Source organism: Chiloscyllium plagiosum, chromosome 9, assembly GCF_004010195.1.
Source record: "Chiloscyllium plagiosum isolate BGI_BamShark_2017 chromosome 9, ASM401019v2, whole genome shotgun sequence".
NCBI classification, from domain to species: Eukaryota; Metazoa; Chordata; class Chondrichthyes; order Orectolobiformes; family Hemiscylliidae; genus Chiloscyllium; species Chiloscyllium plagiosum.
The window spans coordinates 42,376,843-42,400,857 of record NC_057718.1 but is presented as its reverse complement, the minus strand read 5'-3'; the positions used below and the strand labels follow the sequence as shown (position 1 = coordinate 42,400,857).

Here is a 24,015-nt window from a genome sequence, read left to right as displayed (position 1 = left end):
GGGTCTGGGTGGGTTACTCTTTGGAGGGTCAGATTGGACTTGTTGGGCCAAATGGCCTGTTTGCACACTGTTAAGGATTTTATGATTCTATCTCCTTTGAGCTTTCCCCCTCTCACCTTGAATGCATGCCCCCTAGTTTTAGGCATTTAATTCGACTGGGACAACACTACTATCATAGGGCAAGCCAGACAGAGAACAGCCAGGGAATTCCTAGAGGCATGGCATTCATCCACAAACTCCATCAACAAACACATCGACCTGGACCCAATATACCGGTCACTGCAGCGGACAGCTGAAACTGACAACCGGAAGCGGCAGGGACAGACCACTATAAACACTGGAGGAAACATCAAAGAAGCGCTTTGCAGGAGGCTCCCAAGCACTGATGATGTCGCCTAGCCAGGGGACGAAACGTTTGCAACAAAAACTTCCAGCTCGGCGAACAGAACCACAACACCTTAAAGCCTCCCAAAAGGTCATGAAACAACAGGTAGACAGACATGCTGAAGCACAAACATTCAAAACAAGGGATTAGACTCTTTTGCTGTTCACGTGCAAACCTCTGAGCATTTCGTTTAGTCTTGCATTCTGTAGAGGGAAAATAATGAGCAAGGTCACTTACCACCACCTCTGACTGGAAAAAAAAACAACTGTGTGGCACAAACATATTAAAAAGATATTATCTTCAGAAATAGAAACAAAAAGGGTCAACATGCCAAGACTTGAGAGTAGATTCTGACACAAAGAATAGTAAGGAAAAACTAGGGGAAGAAGGAGATCTAGAAAATTACCAGATTGAATCCCCTATTGTGAAGCTAACATAAATATTGGAAAGGTCAGACTACACATCAGATTGTACAAATGCAGTGCAGAGGAAAAACATAATAGGAACTACTGGGTGAATTGGTTGTATGTGGAGACAAACCAGATTGTGCTTCCTTGACCCTTCATGATGTGGACAGTTAAGACCTGATCTAGATTAGATTACATTACAGTGTGGAAACAGGCCCTTCGGCCCAACAAGTCCACACCGACCCGCCGAAGCGAAACCCACCCATACCCCTACATTTACCCCTTAGCTAACACTACGGGCAATTTAGCATGGCCAATTCACCTGACCCTGCACATCTTTTGTGACTGTGGGAGGAAACCGGAGCACCCGGAGGAAACCCACGCAGACACGGGGAGAACGTGCAAACTCCACACAGTCAGTCGCCTGAGGCGGGAATTGGACCCGGGTCTCAGGCGCTGTGAGGCAGCAGTGCTAACCACTGTGCCACCGTGCCGCCCACATGCCACCGTGCCGCCCATCTATTAAGACAGAACCAATAATAGCTGAGCTCTGATAAATTAGCTTGTTGAAGAGGACGTTTGATATAACACAGACAATGACATAACCAAATCAGGTCAAAGCAACTGGCATTGCCCTATCGTGTTAGTCCCCAAGCTGAACAGTTCCAAGAGACTTTATGCTGAAAATCAAAAAGTTAATGCTTGATTCTGAACCCATATATATTCAATTCTTCACAATGAAGATTGTGTTGAGAAAGTTGGCTACACCACTCTCATCAGCAAAAGCGATTTATCAAAAGAATACTGACATGTTCCCATGACCACCGAAAAAGGCAATCTCAGCATTTGTCTCAGTAGATAGCTTATTTTAATAGCAAGTAATGTATTTGGTTTCAAGAATGCCCTGTCACCTTTTAAATGTTAATGAATCAAGTAGTGGCTGTGAATAACTCCACAAGGGCCAACATCCCGACACCAAGTCACACTTTACTTATGTGTGCATAGTATATGACACTGACCCTGCCAGAACAGAGCCAGCTCCTGGAGTGAACAGAACCCCTGACACGCCTGTTTATGTCTGTCAGTCAGGGCTCCCTGACTAGAGCAGATTAACAGCCCAATCAGGGAGTTCATATTCAGTGAAACCAACCAGGCTAGCATCATTCCAATCAATACAGGCTGGTTATTGTAGCTGTGGTGTGTATTTTGATGATTTGCTAGTTTATAGAGACATCTAGGAAGACCATCTAAACCCTTTAAGGGCATTATTAAAAAGCTAACAAAAGGCTAATCTAGTAATATATTTAGCCAAAAGCAAATTGCCAAGGCCACGGTGACGTACTGGAACATTTTTGGTCATGGATGGATTTTGCCAAAAATACGTGAGGTGGATTTTTTCCAGGCATTGAACATTGTTAGCAATGCAAGTCAGTTGGGAAAACTTACTCTCTTGCATGGGGTTCATACATGGTACAGCCTTTGTAGATTGATTTGTGTAGCTGATCAGACAGGTAACAATGTAAATTGACAATACCTTTAGAATATGGCCTTCTATTTCTGCCCTCAAAAAAAAGACTTTTCTTTGTTTCCTTCCTATTACATGTGAAGGGTATTCATGACTTAGACTTTTTGGCCTTGGAGTGGAGTTCTGAAGAATGGGTATGGAGATCACAGTGGTATTTAAGTCAATTAGACTTGAACAGCACAGCATATCAATACCAGGACATCAGACACCAATTGTTAGGAAAAATTAAAATAGATAATGGACAAATCAGACAAACCAAGTTTCTCAATTAGGGAACATTTCATCAGGCAGAAAGAGAAGGAAAAGATATCAAGAGCTGCAAAGAATCAGGCCTTACCTAAGAGCCAAGTATGAGCCGGCAGGAAGTTTGGCTTACTTTTATCTGTCTATTTAAAGAACCAAACCTGATTTTTGAAGAAGGGTTTTTGATGTACTTCAAGTGGACTGTAAGCAGAGAAACACAATAGTGCAAGCAGTAAATCATTGCACATCTGTCTTCATGAACCTTCCTAACTTCTCAATTTTTTTATGGACCGAAAAAGAATCGCAGGTTTGCAACATTCCAAGGTTTCACCTTAAGACAAGCAAATATGATGAGGAACATTAGATCTTCAACTCCTAAGTGTATGCTACCTATGTTGTACTCTGTGGGTACTGTTAAATGCATTTCAGGTATTGACTAATAAATCTTCAACCTTTTTAAAAAAATGTCATTTGTCTGTCCATGAGAGTTACATCACTCGAGGTGAGGGTGTTGTTAAAATATTTTTCTTTCTTTTAAGCAAATCTCTCTTCAGTCAAATGAGCAGTAAGAGAAGGGGAAATCATTCTAATATCCATTCTATGTGTAACAAACAAATGACCAAAAAAAGTGGTAAAATTTCTTGATACGTACAAAGCTTACAAGAAAAGCATTTTGATTGCATCATAAATATAATTAAAGAGAGCACAATTTTGCGAAATTTGAAATCCTTTATAGTAGTGTTAAATTATGCAACATTTATGGCATCATACGATATAAGATGAAATGGACTGTATAATGGATGCAGAACAAGTTACCTTGGTGCATGACTGCACCTAGTGCTGTTTAGAAGAACATCACATTAGCGATAAACCGTGAAATTTAACAGACAATATAGTACAATTTTCAATGATATTCTATTGGGAGAAGGAAACTACTAATTTTCAATGTGAACTGTTTATATCAACTACTCTTACCTTAGTATTGTATTATTCTCCATGTACAATACTTAATATGTCTTCAAATTAAGACTTGTGTTGCTGCAGTGATAAATTGATCTGATTAATTTAAAGGCTGAGTATGCAGTTGGTAAGCTTGTACACTTCTAACCTCTAGCTAGATATGCAAAAATAGACTCCTGTTTGGATCAAACAAATGATATCATGAAATTAAAAATTAGCTGCCCTGGTGCTGAGTCATGACATTAATAAAACATTATTAGCTTGAAGCTCAGAAAGCTACTGTTATTTATTGCAAAAGTCAAAGCAAACATTTTATTCATGTGCACAATCTTGAAATACTCTTTCTTTTAAATTGCCCCTGATTTATTCTGGAGGGGACCTGACTTGGGAATACTAAAAGTAACATAGTAATTGCATCATACAAGACTGTTGCTCTTAGTCATTTCCATGGATGGATATATTGCAGTGTCCATCTTCTGATCATTCAACTTTCCTGGAAAATCACTTAATGAAGTTAGGAGACCCAAGTTCACTACCATAATTTTGTAATGCAGTTTTGCACAATATAACAATTTATCACTTGTCAAGCAGACAGTTTTAGTTTATACATTTAATAAGGGCATCCTTTAGTATGGGTAATTAGGACTGAACAGTTTGCATATTTACTAAATGCAGAATGTCATTGCCACCACGGCCTATTGCCTACATGAATTATTTCTCTATCTGTGTTAAACAGCTGTGCAATTATTACTGCCATAATCAGATAATTTCCCCTATGTAAGTTTTCTCTTGTGAGACAATTAATTTAACCCTCTAAAGCTAAACAGAATCTTTTCATAAACACACATTTGTGATGAAAGAATCTAATGTAAATGTATGATAAATTGCATATTTTTGTAGAGATAGTTTGGGGACCGATATGCATACATATTCAAGCAAAATTTGATTTTGGAAAATCGAATATTTCCTGCTGTGTCTTTTAGTTTTAAAATTTAGTATATACTTAAGAAAATGTAATATTTTATAAATAAGAAATTATTTACAAAATTCCAACTTTAATAAATTTAATCCAGATATTTTTGTAATATCATCTTAATTAGATTAAAATATATTAGAATAAGTCTAACACTTTTTAAGCAATGCAGATTGACATTCAAATATATTGAAGGAAACTCTGCAGAGTATTTGATTCTAAATATTAAACCTTACAATGAACTTGTATATTCTATATATTAAGAGAAAGTTGCACTTCATTTATTGTTTATACCTTTTTACGTGTATATATGATCTCATTTCTGATAATCAGAATTGGAATTTTCTGCATTTAAAAATTCTTTTTCATCCTTTTAAACAAATATCTCTTGTCCAATGTGAATATTTAAGTGGCAGTTTAGAATAATTTTGTTTTAAAATGAATATTTATATGAATATGCTTTTTGTTGGATAGATTTATATAATGTTGATTATGATTTTTCACAGCAGCACTGAAGGACATGCAGAACTTGAGTAATTAAAATTGTAATACTGGTTAAAATTGTCTTTAGTACACAGGGATGGAACGTTTAATTACTAAAATTTGATAAAATCTTAATAGCTATTATTAAGATTTTACTTAAAGTATTTCATCAGATATCCTCTGATCAATCTGCTGTTCTTTTGTTTAATTTTATGTTCTGGCACATGAGAAGGATTTTTCCTATTTCCCTCATACTTCTTGATTTTGAAAACTGTTTTGCTAAAGCATAATTAATTTTCCATTGTATTTCCTCTTACATAATAATTTAGTATAATTTAATCCATTTTCTGCAATAGACTACCTAATAAATTTTTCTTTAAGGACACAGAGGTCATTGATGTTACAAACACCTTAAATCTAGCATATAGTAAGGTTTGTTGGGCACCACATAATGCAAATAGCACAAAGGGTTTTTCTTTGAAAATAATTTTGTTTAGCTTTAAAATTCTACTTAGCAGTTAACGATGGGTTTGAGATGTAGATCAGGAAAGGTCATCTTTCTACAGATTTTACTACAGTAGAAAAGGTGACTATAACTTTTCGATCTCTTGGGGCCAAAAAACTATCCACAAACCTAATAGGCTATTCTCTAATTTGTTTCATAATAAACAATTTCAGAAGTAGGATTTTAAAATGGGGTCATGTCACTGCAGGTGATTCGTCTCTTTTGCAGTTTAGCCTAATGTTAATTAAAAATTCACGCTGCAAAACCAAAGCAATGTGATTTTTTAAATGTCAATATATTCACTGTTGTAACCTTGAATAATATAATATGCTTCAGAGTAATTGAGAACTATTGAAACTGAAGGAGTTACTTATAAATTGTGCTTTGTTCAGTTCATCTGCATCGTAAATCTCTGCTTAACTGCAGGAAAGAACTGGAGGAGTACGAAGAGACAAAGAAGAAGGAACGGGAAAAGAAAGCGTTAGAAGAGGAAGAGAGAAGAAAGCATTACCAAGCCCGAAAGATACATTACCTCCTCAGCACTGAGCAGGTCTGTGTACCTGTCCTGACAGCTTGTATAGTCGCCTGGGTCCCTGCCTGACAGAGATAAACTATCAGGCTGAATGGGACATGACTTGCTGAAATGATATCACAAAGACAATACTTCGAGTTCAATTTAGTGCCTTTCTATTGTGGAGTGCAAGCACCATGACTACTAGGTGACAGCATCTTCATACAGGCAGCATCAGCATTGTTGGCAGAAAGAGCCCAAGTCAGCAGTTTGATCTGCTGGCAGATAACACAACAGGAAGGGCATAACCTCAGCCTAACAACTCATTTTGACTGCCTCGTTTTGTGTTGTAGTATTGTCAAGCACAGCCAACAAGCTGTTAAACTAAGATGGTAAAGCTTTTTTTTTTAATTGTCTTATCTTTTTTGCAACTGTTTCAGCAGGGTAGAGTTCCGAAGCGTAGGTTAATTGCATCTGACAGACTTGTTTTATGAAGGCTGCTTTAGGTTCATAAAGCAGCCGCTTTTCAAAATCAATGTGTCTAGGAATGTCTGGAAGAATTTTTTGATGAGTTGCTACAAGCAAACAAAGCATCCTCTGTTTACATAGTGTATTTAGCAGAATGGGTAGAAAACTTAAATAATAATAGCACAACAAAATCCTTTTTTATTGTCTATCTGCTATTCTACTGATGCTTTGTCTTTGCCATATACGTGTTGTACAGAAGTCAATTCGTTGATAAGGACAGGAAGCTGAGCTCATATTTCAATTATCACATTATAAAAGTGTACCTTTTGTGATTTTTTAAAAAATCATAGTTTGAAATATAATACACCAGTAATAGAAGTACAGATATTTATAGATAGTTTAATATTAATGTTCCAGGTTACATAACAAAACTATAATCTTGCAAGGGCTGGGATGTAAATCGGGTCACTTGTATGATTTGTCCATTCATGAATGTGTGCTGGCAAATATGTGCTGTATCAGAAATCGGTGAGCCAGACTATTGTTATGGTTAGGAAAGTAGTGCAGTATGAAATTCTGACCCACTTATTATAGAAGCCATATAGAGCTAAAAAAAACTGACATTTTTTTGTAAGATTGTTGAGACTTATTTTTTAAATGCAAGTAACTTGCATATATTTGCATCTGTTGTATCTTTATCCTTAAAATTCAGAAATTGCACAATGAAAGTCCTGAAGAGATATTTCATAATTTTCAGTTTATACATGCATTTCAAAGCCATCACTTTATTATGCACATTATTTTCAAAATAAGGTTAGAAAGCAAGTCAGCAGACCATGCGAATGAATGAATTAATAGCATACTGATAAGCAATAGGACTAATTTGGAAGGAAGCCCTCCTGCAATAGAATGAAAAACCTCAAAGAAGCTGAAATACTGGAATGGAGACTTCTCCAAATATATTAAACAATAAAACTAATAAGACACCAGGAGAAAGTGAGGACTGCAGATTCTGGAGATCAGAGCTGAAAAATGTGTTGCTGGAAAAGCGCAGCAGGTCAGGCAGCATCCAAGGAGCAGGAGAATCGACGTTTCGGACATAAGCCCTTCTTCAGGAAATGAAGAAGACTTATGCCCGAAATGTCGATTCTCTTGCTCCTTGGATGCTGCCTGACCTCCTGCACTTTTCCAGCAACACATTTTTCAGCTCTAATAAGACACAAGCACAAACATGCATTCAATGTAACAAAATGCAGGGATTTATTAAAGTTCAATTCAGTATATTTTTGACAGTTCTTAAAGCTTTGCACTCTTCAACCTAGCCACAAAAAGAAAGGAATCCAAATTATAATCCATATAATAGCTTGGTATAACTTATTCTCAGTAATTCCTATGGAAATGTGTTTTTATTAAAATAAATGTATTTTGCTAAGTTACACAGTCATTGTGAAACAATCAGTCCTGACACCTGGGTGAAGGAAGATCATGTCCAAGGGCTATAACTTTCACATCAAAGACCCTCTCCCAAGGTCCCAATGCATTATGTCATTACAGCCCCTCAAGTGTGTTTGTGTCTGTTTTATATATATATATATATATATATATAGACTGATAAAACTTCTATTATCATTTCATGACAGTGTTCTAAAACCAGAAAAGGAACATATTTTATTCTTAATACTGGTTCCCAAAGGAGAGGTATCAGACTCATTTTTAAATATTAACGTGCTGAATAAGCTGCTGAAATATAAAATTCAGTATCATGTTGGCGTGTTTTAAAGTTTAAACGTCATTAAATTTAATAAAAATGAACTAATTCCACACAACCATGTGAGCTATCAATCAAAGTTTTCTTTTCAAAGTATGACAAATGCAAATTTTTGTTAATTGGTATAACCTCTCTAACTGAACCCTCAAATACCAAAATATGGTGACAATGACATTTTAAATTGTGCACTTTTAATAAATGTTTGCAGGAGATAATCAGACAAAAAGATTTATGTGAGACAAACCCTTTTTGGAAATTTGGTCAATAATTTGATTTGCGGGGGCAAATTTTAGAGCTTAGGATCTAGATGGTTGAAGGCAAATTCATCAATGGTAGTGCAACAAAAGTTAAGGATACGTGAGAGATAAAATTTGGTAGAATAAAGATGATCTTTGGTAGGCTGTAAAGTGACTAAGACCATGAAGGATTTGGACGCAAGTATGTTCATTTTTAATTCAATGATTTTTCAGTTTGAGAATCATTTTAGAACGACAAGTGTGATATATTATGTATGGGTATTTTTAGTTAGTGTACTTCAGTCTCCTGGAATAAAGAAGTTGTAATCATATAATTTATCTCATAACCTTGAGGCATTCCCAACATATATTAGAGCTAATTAAATAATAGTAGTGGCTACAGATTTCTTGAATCAATTCCAGGTACCACTGATAACAATAATGAAATGATGCAAAAACAACTGAAGATAAATGGGTGAATTATAAATAGGAGTAGGCCATTTAGCCTTCAAGGCAGCTGTGCCATTCAGTTAGGTCACAGTTGATCTGGTTGCTCCATATTCTCCAAAAGCCTTTTACCCTCTTCCACGAATCTTTAATTCCTCTCTGGCCACAGGGGAAGTGCCAGAGGACTGGAAGGTGGCAAATGTAGTTCTACCTTTTAAGAAGGATGCTAGAGATGAACCAGGAAATTACAGAATGGTGAGTCTCATTGTCAGTGATAGGGAAAGTAGTGGAGAAAATTCTGAAGAAGTGAATTAATACCCACTTGGAAAGGCATGGGGTTAATTAGGGGTAGTCAGCATAGCTTTGTCAGAGGGAGGTCATGTCGAACAAATTTGTTAGAACCTTTGAAAATGTGATCATTTGTGCGGATGAGGGAAGTTCAGTTGTTGTAGTTTATGTGGATTTTAGCAAAGCTTTTAACAAGGTCACACATGGGAGACTAAATGAGAAGGTTAAAGCCGGATGGGATGGAGAAAAACTGGCTTACGAATAGAACATAAAGGATAGTGGTAGAAGGCTGTTCGAGTGACTGGAGGCTTGTGTCCAGTGGTATACCACTTGGCTCAGTACTGGAACCTTATTGTTTATTATATACATAAATGATATAGATAAAAATGTGGGGGGCATGCTAAGCAAATTTGTAGATGGCACCAAGATTGGTAAAGTGGTTAATAGCAAAGAAGATGGTTGAGGTTATAGGAAGATATAGATGGGTTGATCAGATAGGCAGACCAGTAACAAATGGTATTTTACCCTGATAAGTACAAGGCAGAATATTTAATGAATGACAGGACACTGCATAGCTTAGAAGAACAGCGGTATCTTGAAGTAATTATTCACAAATCCCTGAAGTCAGCAGAGCATGTGAATAGGATCATTAAGGTGGCGTATGGAACACTTGCTTTCATCAGTCATGCCATAGGGTATAAGAGCAAGGAGGTAATGTTGGATTGTACAGAGCATTGGTCAGGATTACTGTGCAGTTCCATTCACTTCAATACAGGAAGGATGTGATAGTACTGAGGGTGGGGTTGTGGGGGAGGGGGGGGGGTGATAAGGGGACATTCATGATGTTGTCTGGGATGGAGAAATTGAGTTGTAAGAAGAGACTAGATTGACTTGGATTATTTTCTTTAGAGCAGAGAAGACTGAGGGGAACATGATTGAGGTATATTAAATTATGAGGGGTGGACATGATGAATAGAGAGCAGTTATTCCCCTTGGTTGAGGTGTTTTGGGGTAAGGGGCAGGAGATTCAGAGGGGATTTGGGAAAAAGTTTTTTTCATTCAGCGGGTCGTGGGAATATGGAATGCACTACCTGGGAAGGTAGTGGAGGTAGGAAACCTTACAACCTTTAAAGAATATTTGAATTAGCTCTTCAAATATGATTCAAGGATGGGGGACAAGTACAGGAAATTGGAATTAGCGCACTTTGAGTCTGCATTGATATAACTAGACTCAATGGACTGAAGGTCCTTTTCTATGCTGTGTAAATCTACGAAGAGTCTATTTATCTCTTCCTTCAAATTTTTTGAATATTTGGCTTCAATTGGCTTTTGAGGAAGAGTATTCTGAAAACTCTTAAACCTCTGTTAGAAAAAAAATCTCCTCACCTGCATTGGATGGGTGACCCTTTATTTTTTAGAAATTGACCCCTTCGAATAAGTTATCTCACAAGAGAAAACATCCTTTTCACATGCACCATGTCTAACTTCAACCAAGCCATTTCTTACTCTCTAAATGTTAGCAAATAGAAGACAGGCTTGTCCAAACTTTCTCGTAAAACAACCCACCCTTTGCAGGAATTAGTCTAGTGGACATTCTCTGAATTGCCTCCAATGTATTTGCGTTATTCCTTAAATAAAGCAACCAACACCATATACAAAGGTGGCCTCACTAATGTCCTATATAGCTAAAGCATAATTTCCTTACTCCTGTATTTCCTTTTTTCTTTATTCATCTACGGGCTGAAGGTGTCATTGGCTAGGCAGCATTTATTGCCCATTCCTAATTGCCCAGAGGGCTGGTGAGAGTCAACCACATTTGCTGTGGGTCTGGAGTCGCATGTCGGCCAGACCAGATAAGGATGGCAGTTTCCCTCCCTAAAGGACATTCATGAACCAGGTGGGTTTTTCCAACAATCAGCAATGGATTCATGGTCATCATTCGATTCCCAATTCCAGATATTAATTTGAATTCAAATTCTACCATCTGCTATGGCAGGATTCAAGCCTAGGTCCCCAATTCATTTTGCAATAAACAACAACATTCTATTAGCTTTCTGAATTATTTGCTGTACTTAATTACCAACCGGGTTGGCAATCCATCCATTAAAACACTAAGATCCCTCTGCATCTTGGAGCTCTACACTGTCTTACCTTCTGTATAATATGTTTTTAATTCTTCCTGACAAAATGGACAATCTCACATTTTTCACATTGTACTCCATTTACTCATTTTCTTAACCTCTCCATATTCTTTTGTAACCTCCTTATGTTGTCTTCACTACTTTCTTGCCTACCTACATTCGTATCATCAGGAATTTTAGCAGTTAAGCCATCATCTTCATCCAAATCAGTGAGATAAATGTTAAAAAATTGAGAACCAGCACTGGTGGCATACCATTATGGTTGCTGAAAATTGGAAATAAAAACACAAAGTGTTAGAGAAACGAAACCAGTCTGGCAGCATATGTGCACAGAGAAATAGAGTTAATGTTTTGAGTCCAGTATGACTTCTTTGAAAATGAGAGCAACTGGAAAATAATGGACTTTCTAAAAATCATTTCTAATGTCTTCCCATCCCCTTTCCTTTTTTTTGAATAAAGCAGTTACCTCCACCATTTTCCAATCTAATGGAATCTTCCCAGAATCTATGGAGTTTTAGATGTTTTTTAAAAAATGCATCAACTGACCTTTCCTTTAATTCTGTGAGACAAAGTTCATGACGATCCAGGCACTCATCAACTTACAGCTGCAACAATTTGTTCAATACCTCTTCCCTGGTTATTGGATTTCTTACCTCCCTTTCATTTTCTATTTCTGAGATGTTAATTGTATCCTCTATAATGAAGACTGCGCAGCTATCTGCCATTGCTTTATTTTCTGTTATTAATGTCCCTTACTCATATTCTGAAGAACCAATGCTCACTTTGTTACCTCTTTCCTTTTTAAATATAGTTTTTGCTATCTGTTTTTATATTTCTAATGAGCAGTCAACCATACTCTTTTTTTCTTCTCATTAACTTTTTAGTCATCCTTTGCTTTTTGAAAAAAAAATACTATCCAATCTTACGACTTATCCCATCATTGTGTAATTATTTGCTTTTTCTTTAAGTCTGATATTACCTTTAACATTTTTATTTAAACCATCCATGGTAGATCCTCTTAAGTTTTTTTGCTTGTTCGAATGTTTCTATTTTTGCATGTTCTGAAATGTCTCCTTAAATGTATGCTATTGCATCTCTATGGACCTGACCCTGAACCTAATTGGCCAGTTCACTTTGGCACTGCTTTCAAGGAGTCATAATTGCCCTTATTTAAGTTTCAAATACTTGTCTTGGACATATTAGACTAAAAATAGATTTAATTATAATCAAACTTCTGAGCATGAAATTTCCTAAACCATCTACCTACGATCAGTGCAAGTAGTCACAATCTGATATTGGGATTTCTACAGCGGTATTTTGGAAAATTTCTATAATTTAAATTGACAATGCCTCTCTTGCTGAGGTTGAGACAAGAAATTTTGATAGCATTTCAATTCAGTTTCCATTTAGGTTGAAACTAGAAGCAGTTTGGCTGCATTGCAATACTTCACTTCAGTCTCAAGCAGGTCAATGGTTGCTTTCTGCTTCACAAGTAATTTATCCTCCTTCTGATTCTGTGGCTACTATTATGATATAAATTGGCCTTGACTAGACAGTTAAGTAAATTTCACGCTCAGGTAGCTGTTCCACTTACCCAATCTGGCATAAAGGAAGGCAATACTTCACTTTCATCCAAAGGTGCTGGGATTTTTCTTTCTTTCTCTTTCTCATGGTCACAGATCTTCAATCTACTCAAGAGGACTGCTACCTCCACCAAAAGGGATATTATTAGGATATCAAAAACATTCTTGATTATGGACACATGAATTCAGGCATGATTCCCACCACAATTTTGAAAATCTGTGTTTTGCACAGATTCTTTGTTGCCAGCTTGTATACATGAACACTTAACTGGATCAGATTGTCCTAGATTAATAACTGTATTGAACATTTTAATTTAGCTTGACAAACTGGTTTCCACAAACAGAATCTGCAGGTTATAATTTTACTTCATGAATGAGGAATGCTTTTAAAAGTACTGCAGCATGATATTTTACTTGGAAATTTATTTTAAATCCGGATATTTCAGGTATCCACTCCTGAAGTTTTAAAAATAGCAATGACATACATTGTACAGAATGTTGATTTCTAACTTAGATGAAAAAAAATCCAGTTATATATTTACAACGTTGATTTGACCAGTTTTATTAAAGCCTGAGTGCTCCTAAGAGAGTTATCTGGAACAAATTTGTACCTTCCACCTCAAGTGGGAAAATGAAATAGCCTGCTTGCAAATTCTAAAAAAGAGTTATAAAGGATTACAACATTAACTTTGTTTCTCTCTGCACAGATGCTGCCAGACCTGCTGAATTTCTCTAGCACTTTGTTTTTACCAGCTGCAGCTCATGCTGTTCTTCACTTCCTGCAGAAACCATAAAATAATGATTATGTGTGGATGCGAAGTGAAAACTGATTCAGCTTGTTTGCATGACTTGTAAAATCAAGTAGTTGTATCTTTCTATTCTTCCCAAGGAAAATAATGTGGCAGAATGAAACAATTCACAAACTAATTAACAGCCTAAAAAATGCCAAGGTGAGCACAGCTATATGGCTGTAACATCAATATAACATCATTAGGATGACTATCATAAAATTATTACAGTTTTTTAGTGCACTGGCAGTCTTCACAATATAATGTGGGTTGGGTGTGAATGCTAAGCTTGATTCCAGCGCTGAAACTCTTGTATACTGGCAAGACTTTCTGGAGCAAGTTTGATAACCTTCTACATCACAAGTGGAAAAATGAATTTATCTGATAACATAATTCAGTTAAGTCTTTACATGAGAAAGGACCATTTGCATTATGCACTATGGGGCTCCAGAATCAAGCAACTGTACATGTGAACCTTCCAGGAAGAAGAGGGATAAAAGAAACATTTTGAGAAAGGAGAATATTTGTCATTAATATAGCTTAAAAAAGCATTAGAAAATAATGCAATCTTACAGTGGATTTTAGTTTTGTATTTTACCACATTTGATTTCTAGAGTTAATTGCGAGGAAAGCTAAAATGAATGTGATGTTTCTGTGCTTTTCTCTTTTTAACATTATTATTGGAAATACTGATACTGTGTACAAATAAGCCATTATGTCTCCTGCCTTAATGAACCAGTTTTTTTTAACTGAATGGCCACTGTTGGATTGATTGTTGAAATCAGCATGCCTTGTTCAACAATCGATTTTTGGATTCTATTCACTCATTGGAAACAAGCTAGTTCTTCACTGAAACATATTTTATGTGTGTGCCATTTCATGCACATATGATCTGACTTTGAATTATAAATTCCTTAATGGGTCTTCATTATTATTCTGTCAATTGCTGGGCTTGAACTCATTTCAGTTATTCCCTTGTGAATGCAGTTGGATGATCTTTTCACAAATTTTTGACAATTTTCTTTGGGAGAGGAAAATAAGTTCATAAGACAGAATATGAAAGAGAAGTCAACTGTTTGCAACAAAGCAATTTAATATGGTTTGTGCATATCAAGAATATTTCTGCAATTTCATAACTGAAAAATGTTAATCTCCAACTCAGCCAGAGATAATTGCAACTAATTTAGAAATGTAATTCATTTTTTAAGCAAAATTGTGCTCCATTTATGTTAATGAGCCAAGATATTGTTATACGATTCATAAAAACGTAACCTCGGTTGTGGCACATGCCAAAACGTGAAATGTCATGAATGGCATTATTTGTACCTCTTTAGTTTGTTTTGCAGAACTCAGCTCATGGTATATTATGTAAATAAGTCTGATCATGTGATAATCAGTGTTGAAAGGAAGATTTTAAATTTCAATTCTGCATTGTGCTAATCTAGCTCATATTTGGTCTGGATCAGTGGGGAAAGGGATTGGAGGAAGGAATATACCGGAGTTATAGAGTCACAGTCATAGAGATGTACAGCACGGAAACAGACCTTCGGTCCAACCCATCCATGCCGACCAGATATTCCAACCCATCCTAGTTCCACCTGCCAGCACCCAGCCCATATCGCTCCAAACCCTTCCTATTCATATACCCATCCAAATGCCTTTTAAATGTTGCAATTGTATCAGCGTCCACCACCTCCTCTGGCAGCTCATTCCATACACGTACCACCCTCTGTGTGAAAAAGTTGCCTCTTAGGGGTGGCTCAGTGGTTAACACTGCTGCCTCACAATGCCAGGGACCCGGGTTCAATACCCGCATCGGGCAACTGTCTGTGTGGAGTTTGCACATTCTCCCCGTGTCTGCCTGGGTTTCCTCCGGGTGCTCCGGTTTTCTCCCACAGTCCAAAGATGTGCAGGTTAGGTGAAATGGCTAAATTGCCCGTAGTGTTAGGTGCATTAGTCAGGGATAAATGTAGGGGAATCGGTCTGGGTGGGTTGCTCTTCAGAAGGTCAGTGTGGACTTGTTGGGCCGAAGGGCCTGTTTCCATGCTGTAGGGAATCGAATCGAATTGAGTCTCTTTTATATCTTTCCCCTCTCACTCTAAACCTATGCCCTTTGGTTCTGGACTCCCCGACCCCAGGGAAAAGACTTTGTCTATTTATCCTATCCATGCCCCTCATAATTTTGTAAACCTCTATAAGGTCACCCCTCGGCCTCCGACGCTCCAGGGAAAACAACCCCAGCCTGTTCAGCCTCTCCCTATAGCTTAAACCCTCCAACCCTGGCAACATCTTGTACGTCTTTTCTGAACCCATTCAAGTTTCACAACATCTTTCCAATAGGAAGGAGACCAGAATTGCACGCAATATTCCAACAGTGGCCTAACCAATGTCTGCAACATGACCTCCCAACTCCTGTACTCAATAATCTGACCAATAAAGGAAAGCATACCAAACGCTTTTTTCACTATCCTATCTACCTGCGACTCCACTTTCAAGGAGCTATGAACCTGCACTCCAAGGTCTCTGTTCAGCAACACTCCGTAGGACTTCACACAGTCCTGCTAAGATTTTGCTTTCCCAAAATGATTTGGATGCGAGCATTTATCTGAATTAAACTCCATCTGTCACGTCTCAGTCCATTGGCCCACCTGATCAAGATCCTGTTGTAATCTGAGGTAACCTTCTTTGCTGTCCATTACACCTCCAATTTTGATATCAATAGCAAACTTATTAACTGTACCTCTTATGCTCGCATCCAAATCATTTTTAATCCTGTTTACTGTCGAATTATCACTGCTGGAAAGTGTATATTTGCAGTGCTAAACTAAATTGTGATACAGGCCAGCCACAGCAATGATCTAATGACACTTACTTGAGAAATTCTGTGAAATTAAACAAACCATGATTGCATCTGAAATCAGAAAAAAAAGAAGCAAAATAGTTTAATTATGCATTTGAGAGTGCTTTTAAACTTAGTTAAAGGACAGGTCTGTCTGCTAGAAGTATTTCTTTAGGTTTAAAAAGACTCTATTACTATCTCCAAACTGTTATCATTGACACAAGTGGATTTCTCATTCAATAATACGACTGTTGGAGTGAAATTTCACTTACATTGACTGCTTTCCTAACTTACTCAAGTGGTTTATTTCATATACACAGTCGGCATCTACAGTGATTGTCAACAGGTTATTCTGTCATATCCTTGTTGAAATTTATTCTGTATTTAACTGATGTCCTTCCTTCCAGAGATGCTCAAATGTGAAATTCAAAAATGGCCAAGTTCAGGAATCAGAGTATCATGCAATATTCTAATGTAAAGAAATTTTCAATTGAATAATTTATGGATTGCCAGTCTGAATCTACAAAAGAGGGATCAGTATGTTGGTTGAAACAATTATGTCTGAAGATTTTGGAGAAAGTTAACAGTTGAAAGTACCTATGGTCAGTGATGGTAGAAGATGGAATTCAGAGAAGTGGAAATTAAGTAAAGGATTAGCTGTGATTGGAGTAATTGGAATAAGTGTAGTGGAGTATTGTGTAATAGAAAAATATCACTGAAACTTACAACGATAGTGATACCATCTTGTTTAATTGTGCAGAAATATAGGCAAAATCAAGAAGAAAGGAACAATGACTCAATGTGAACACTAAGATGGGTGTGTAAAGCATTGAGAAAGGACAACATCATGAACCAACAGATCAGGGACTCATAAAGACTGGGAGCATTAAAGAAAGTAGCTGAAGTCGTATGATCAGCTGTTATGGAGAGACAGCAGATGTGATGAGGTGTATAATCAGACTACCAGGAAGCAGAAGAGGAAGGCCAAAGACTAACTTGAAAGGCACATGGTAATGAGCGATTTAAATATGGCAGGACTCTGAAAGAGAGTTGGGTGGTTGCAAGGAGGAGATGAAGAAGTGTGAATAACCAGTGGTGACTGCAAGTACAGTAGTAGAAGCCAAAAGAAGATGCTGCAAATTCTGAAAGATGGACATAGTAATATATATAATGCCAGAAGTTATAACTACCATCAGTTTAGAAAAGTAATTATGTTTGCATTCTGGAAGAGGTATATCTTTAAATATAATTTCCTTATGAGATAGTAAAAATGATGGAGATTTAATGAAAATGTGATACTTCAAAGTATTTCTTGCTTAGACCTATAGTTATGTTTAGTGTAAAGCTTTGTTACTACGTAAACTTCCAGAAATCAAGTCCTGCCTAACTGCCACTGTATAAATGATCAAATCTTCATTGGCTTTGATATAGGTTATATTAAAATATTTGAAGCTTCTAAAAATATCTCTTACAATACTTGGCAAGAGCTTTCCAGTTTGCAGACTGGAGTTTTACGTCTGATTGACATTGTGTGTCATCTACAATTATGATCAGTCTTGTTGATCTTTTGGTCAGATTCTTAACATTAGTGAATATCTAGGAACGTTGGCATTAGATGTAAGCTAATGGCTTTTTGAGAATTCAGTAAAGTTCAGATCTTATTAACAGCTCAAATGCTTAGTATTTTGAATGTTTACAGCTTTTTAAGCAGCTGATTTCAATTTTGTAAAACCTTCCATTTAGCTTATTAAAATGAACAGATAATCAATATTGACAGTGGTGGATAGCAAAAACCTAATGTATGAGATACTTACGCACTCTGTATTCTCAGTTTCACATTTGTAATTATTATGGTGATTTGATTGCGCTATCTAAAGTAACATCAAATAGATATTCCACAATAGATTTGTGCTTGTGAGTGTAGTTTTGTATTATGATTCAGTAAAAATGTTAATGTTTCCTTTTTTACCCAAACTTTCCAAGTTGAGATGTAAACTAGCTTATTTAATTTCAATATCTCAAAGATTTACAAATACGTTGTGGAATATTTTGGGGCAGACAAAAGTAACTAAGTTACTACTTCTTAACTCACACTCAGTACATTATAGTATCATGAGACCTGGACATGATATACTATGCAAAGAAAAGACTGAACAGTTAGCACCATTGCTGTCTCAGACATTCCTTCAGTAGGGCAAGTGATATAATGATCAAAATAATAGATACACATTAATTTCATTGGCTTAGATTCAATGCTATTGATGAGGTGGGTGATGGCTACATACCTAAAGACCTACTGGATGATGAACTGGTCGGTGAACTGGTCTCCTGAATGCCCATGTTTCTACCACAAGAACACCTACAAGTGAAATATGAAAATACAAGATATTGACATTGACAACTGCCAAGCAGAATGACCTGATTCCTCTGATGTTCTTTTTGCAAGAAGTGGGTAGAACGAAAAGATCAGCTGGCCAAGAAGGCCCAGAGAAAATGGAGTCCAGTAAAAACTTCACCTTCCCTAGTGACTTCTTCTGGAACAAATGCTGCAGAAAATGTGTGCCAAGGCACATTTTGTTTTACAGACAGTTGACCACCACTGCGCAATCATCTTGTGAGACAAGGCTGTAAAACATACTAATTTTTTGTATCACCTTGCATAAAGTCATGGTAGTGAATTATTTTGCCGAACACTAGTCTCCTTCACCGAAAACTTTATTCTGAACAAAATGGTGTACAAATTGCTTAACATTATTTGACATCAAATCAATGTGCCCCATTCAAATACATGTTCCTTACCAAATGATCCTCTAGACTTGGATCAAAAATATCTATCATCCTTCCCAGCTGATGCTAAAATCTACTAAAAGGTGCACGTTGACTTCCACTCTGTCATCCCAAATTGCTGCTATACTTAACGCTTTCAGTGAACATTAGAATCATTTGCAGATTCAAAATAGGGAAAAAAGTAATTAAATATATTCCTTTAAAGCCAACACATAAACTACTTACAGGAGTGATGTATACAATCATTCTTTGTATAGGAACTGAATTATTTCACATGTAGTATAGAACTAAGATAATGTATTTACCCTTGTGCTATCATCTCGGGTATTCTAACAGCTCTTTTTAAACCCATGCATCTCTTATGGAACGATTAGTTTAATTGTATACACAGCAACAGCTGACCTGTAATGTTTTGGACTTAGATGTGAAGTCAGGCATGTCTGATGTACAACCACAGCAGCACGTGTCTTTATTTTACAGTGCCTTAAATTACACCGGCATAAATAGTGCTTTAAAAGCCAAAAATCCTCATTTGCAAGTCATCATCATATGACAAGCCAATTATCCTTTAAATGCATTCTTAGAGCTTTGAAAATTAACACACACAGTTGTTTGTTGAATTGCAGACTACAAGGTATTGTGTGCAATAGGTAGTACGTATTTGAACAGGTGTATTGTAAAGATAGGCACCTCAATCATGTAGTCAGTTTTGAATGCTGCTCATAGAAGGCAATTAATTGTGTCTGTTAACAGTTTTCTCATTGAATTTTGAACAAGTTGTAATCAAGGCTAATTTGTTGTACAATAAAAATTGTAATAACACAATAATTCCTGCTCGTCAACCTGTTAAAATAATTTGTGGCAGAATGCTTCCAAATATAACATTCAAATTTACAATATCCATTTTCTGTAGTTTAAGTTTAGTCAAATGTTAATTCTGAATCAGTTTATGATATAATTATTTTCACTGATAATTTTTAAAGTTCTCAAAAATAACTGATCATAGCGAAAATTAAATGGCTTTTGAGAAGATATTGCAATTAAATACAAATAACTGAAATTGCTCCTAATTTAAATTATTTCAATATAATTAGATACTTTAATTCTTAGAATGTAATGCTTTATATTTGCTATGTAAAGTCTTTGCTAGAAAATGCCCACAGTATAATTATTGGGAGTACTTCAACTTGTGTGAATTTACGTTTAGTTATCTTCCAAAATTAATTATTTGTATTGCTTTGCCAATATCATGAAGTTGTCCCTTTACTTGTGTTGTAATGCATACTTTAAAGTTCAGAAAAAAACTACATAAATCTTGTAGGTAATTTGAATCACTATAAAGAGTTTGTGCACTCTCCAACAACAAAATTTCATTAATGAAAACAAAGAATTAAATCTGAAAAAGCGGTAAAGAAATGCAAAATTAAACATAAAAATGCATTAATGTTTAAATGAAAAATGTAACAGCAAAAATAGCATATAGTTTACGATACTCAACTTACTGTTATTTATCTCAGAAAACAAAACAAAAATTATGATAGAAATGTTATACCTTTAGTTTAATTATTATTTAGCATATTGTAAAGGAATTGATGAAATGCTAAGAATAGCTTTTTTATTATAGATTAAAGAGGATGACAAAAATGATGGCTATTAATTGAATCTTAATTAATGTTTTTTCAAATTTATAACTAAGATTGCACATTCAAATTCTGCCTCTCTGTAAATTGCACATTCAAACTAAAACGTTTTTGTTTTCATCAAAGATTACCCAAAAGAATCAGTTATAAAATGCTGCAGATTCTCCTGTTCTACTTAATTGTCAGAATTTTAATAACTCCAGATATTTGTTAAATATTTGTAATAAAACATTTAAGTATCATTTAGAAGTTTGACTAATTCTAAAATTAATTTCCTCTTCCAGTATGCATACTTATGTTTAAAATACAAAAGTTACTTGTGATTGTTATGTTTTATATTTCAGTGCAAATTTGGTTTAGTTTTCAGGGTTTTGGGGGAAATGTTTGGTTTATCTCTGTGTTTCAAACTGTGGCTTTAGTAGTCTGAAAAAGTAAGTCATAGTTAGTATTAGGTCATCTCTGCTTCTCAAGTGGCTTGTTTTGGTAATTACTTTCTGCATTAATTATTATATTTGTTTAATTAATCTTCGCAAAGCATTTGTGTGATGAAAGGATGTACGTGTATGGCAATGTATAATTTCAGTTCTCTCAGGAGTACCCATAAATGTGTTTACAACCATTCAGTTAAAAGTGAAATTGTGCACTTGGCAAGTCAAATGTTACCTTTTGAGCTTTCATTGAGAATAATTAAATCTTGAATATCTTATTGCATGTTTTGGCAATGTGCTAACAATCCACCTTCTTCTTAACATCAGGTCAATTATTTGCTGAGTGCGATTTTTATAAATCTCGTGGCAGTTGCATGTCTTGATAATTATGATGAAGTATGTTGGTCAGTGTTGATTCAGCAATCCTATCTCAGGCAAATACTTCATTCACTGATCTCCTTCATGCTCTTCTTTACGGTCATTAAACTTCTTGTGCCTTTTCTTGCCATCCCCTGTGGCCCTAATTATAAAAGGCCTATATGAAAAACATCTAGATTGGGGAGGAAGCTGACTGATGGATTGATAGCTTTGCAAAAGGGTCCAGAATTTAAATGCTATTCAATGGATGACTGGCCAACAAAAGGCACGTTTGCAGATATGCTTGACCTGGTGCAATTAATATTCTAGTTCATGCATGAATTCCTCTGATGGAGGGGGACTTAAAGTGCCAAAAGTGTGTCGCCTGCATAACTTATTTTCTCTTTCACGACAACCAGAATTTTATACTTAAAAATATCAGTGTTTTCACAGCTCATTTGCCCCACTGTGTGATCAGTATACTAGCCAGAAGTAGAACTTGATGCAGAGAGGTCAGAAGGAAGCTATTAACAGGGTCGCTCCTGAGAATTCAACAGCTTTATTGAGTTCAGTTTTAGCTTGAACGTACAGCATGAACCCAGGTGTGTGTTTTTTTTTAAAACAGCGAGTGCAGATTTCCCCAAAGTCTTTATCGGTTTAGAAAATTGCCAAAGAAAATGGATTCCCAGGCCACTGCTGGCAAAAGGCTGCTGAAGTTTATGACAAAACTTAAATGGTTACGGAGAAGAAATATGTGACTTGCGCACAAGCATTTAGAATATGTTGCTTTATAATTTTGGCACAAATCTGTAATTTTTTCTGACTGATTAAATTTGATATGAGGTTGTCATTTCCATTTGGAGTTTGTACGAGTTTAATGCCAAAAATAGTTGCATTTTCATTGCTCTCATATATTTATGGAACTATTTTTGGTATATTAGTTCACTAAATACATCTAACCATGGTTGGTCTAAGTTTGTTTTCATTTTGAGGTTGTTGCAAATTTAGAGTTTATATTTTTGTGCATTGCTTCATAGCTGAGAGTTAATACCTGTTACCTTTCTACCTAGCTTCCAGGTATTTATAACTCTCCATATTTGCTGTGCCCAAATGAGATGGAGTGCAGGTTGCAACAGGTCAGGCCATTGACTCCTAATTCATCTCAGAAAAAGGATATCACTGAGGGTCTTGTGGATCCATCAATACCTGAAATTCCATGCACCTCTCCTTCGTTAGGGCGACTGCCACATTTAGGCTGGAAGAAACCACAGGTATGTTCTTTTATCGTCATGGAGCAGCTTTGGCATTTTTTGATAAAAAGGGATTGTTCTTGTTTTGTTTTTCTTCCAGTTAATGTCACAAATGGTTCTCAGTTATTCATAATGTACACAATCACAGACTTATGCAACATTAATAATTTGTAGAAAGCAGCACATCACCAATATTTCTATTTATATTAAACGTAATTGTAGGAACAAAATAGAGGTAAATTTGGTAGGTATTCTGTACTCTTACATGATAGTAGTAAGTCAAAGAAATATGAATTATTGACAGAAAACATGTTGCAATTTCTTCTTTGATTTTGCATCATTGCCGATGATTCACTTTAAAGCTCATGCTATTGTTCTTCTTCATGAGTGTGTTTAGTCCAATATAAGCAAGGCCTTCTTGGTTACAGTGTGGTGAAATAAGTTCAGGAATTGGAAATGTTTTTCAGTGGTACGTTAAACCAGTTTATGTGCTTGGACCATAGACAAAATGTGTAACTGGTGATTGTAAAGAAATCAATCAATAGTGCAAATGTTCTTAAGTAACACAATTAATATCATTTCTAAAATAAACTCCAAATCCTCTGGCTGATTAATGGTGCCAATTATTAACTCTGTACTTTTTTTTCCATTTGATAACATTGTAAGGCAAATTTTAAAAGGAATTCCAAATCAACTCAATGTGAATTTTGGTCATTATAACTGGATAAGGAGAGCTGCTGATGTACTGGATAATTAATCCAATAGTCCAGGCTATGTGTTCAATGTCTACCACAACAGCTGGTAGGCTTTAAATTCAATAAGCTGGAATATAAAGATAGTCTCAATAATAACGACCATGGAACTATTGTTGATTCTTGTGAAAATCTATCTGGTTCACTAATATCCTTTAGAGAATGGAATCTGTGATTTTTCTCTCGTCTAGCCGATATGTAAAGGAAAATGTGTCAGTTTGGACTCAATGTTAACTTTGTTCCTGTTTGCA

General features: G+C 36.0%; 1 protein-coding gene across 1 annotated transcript in view; it reads left to right on the top strand.

The window, feature by feature from the left end:
- spata17 (spermatogenesis associated 17) overlaps positions 1-24,015 on the top strand; it is a 330,038-nt gene that overhangs the window by 52,468 nt on the left and 253,555 nt on the right. Inside the window, exons 6-7 of the mRNA XM_043695798.1 lie at positions 5,908-6,031; positions 22,833-23,033. Coding sequence (XP_043551733.1) covers positions 5,908-6,031; positions 22,833-23,033 — 325 coding nt within the window. The remainder of the gene's footprint in view (positions 1-5,907; positions 6,032-22,832; positions 23,034-24,015) is intronic.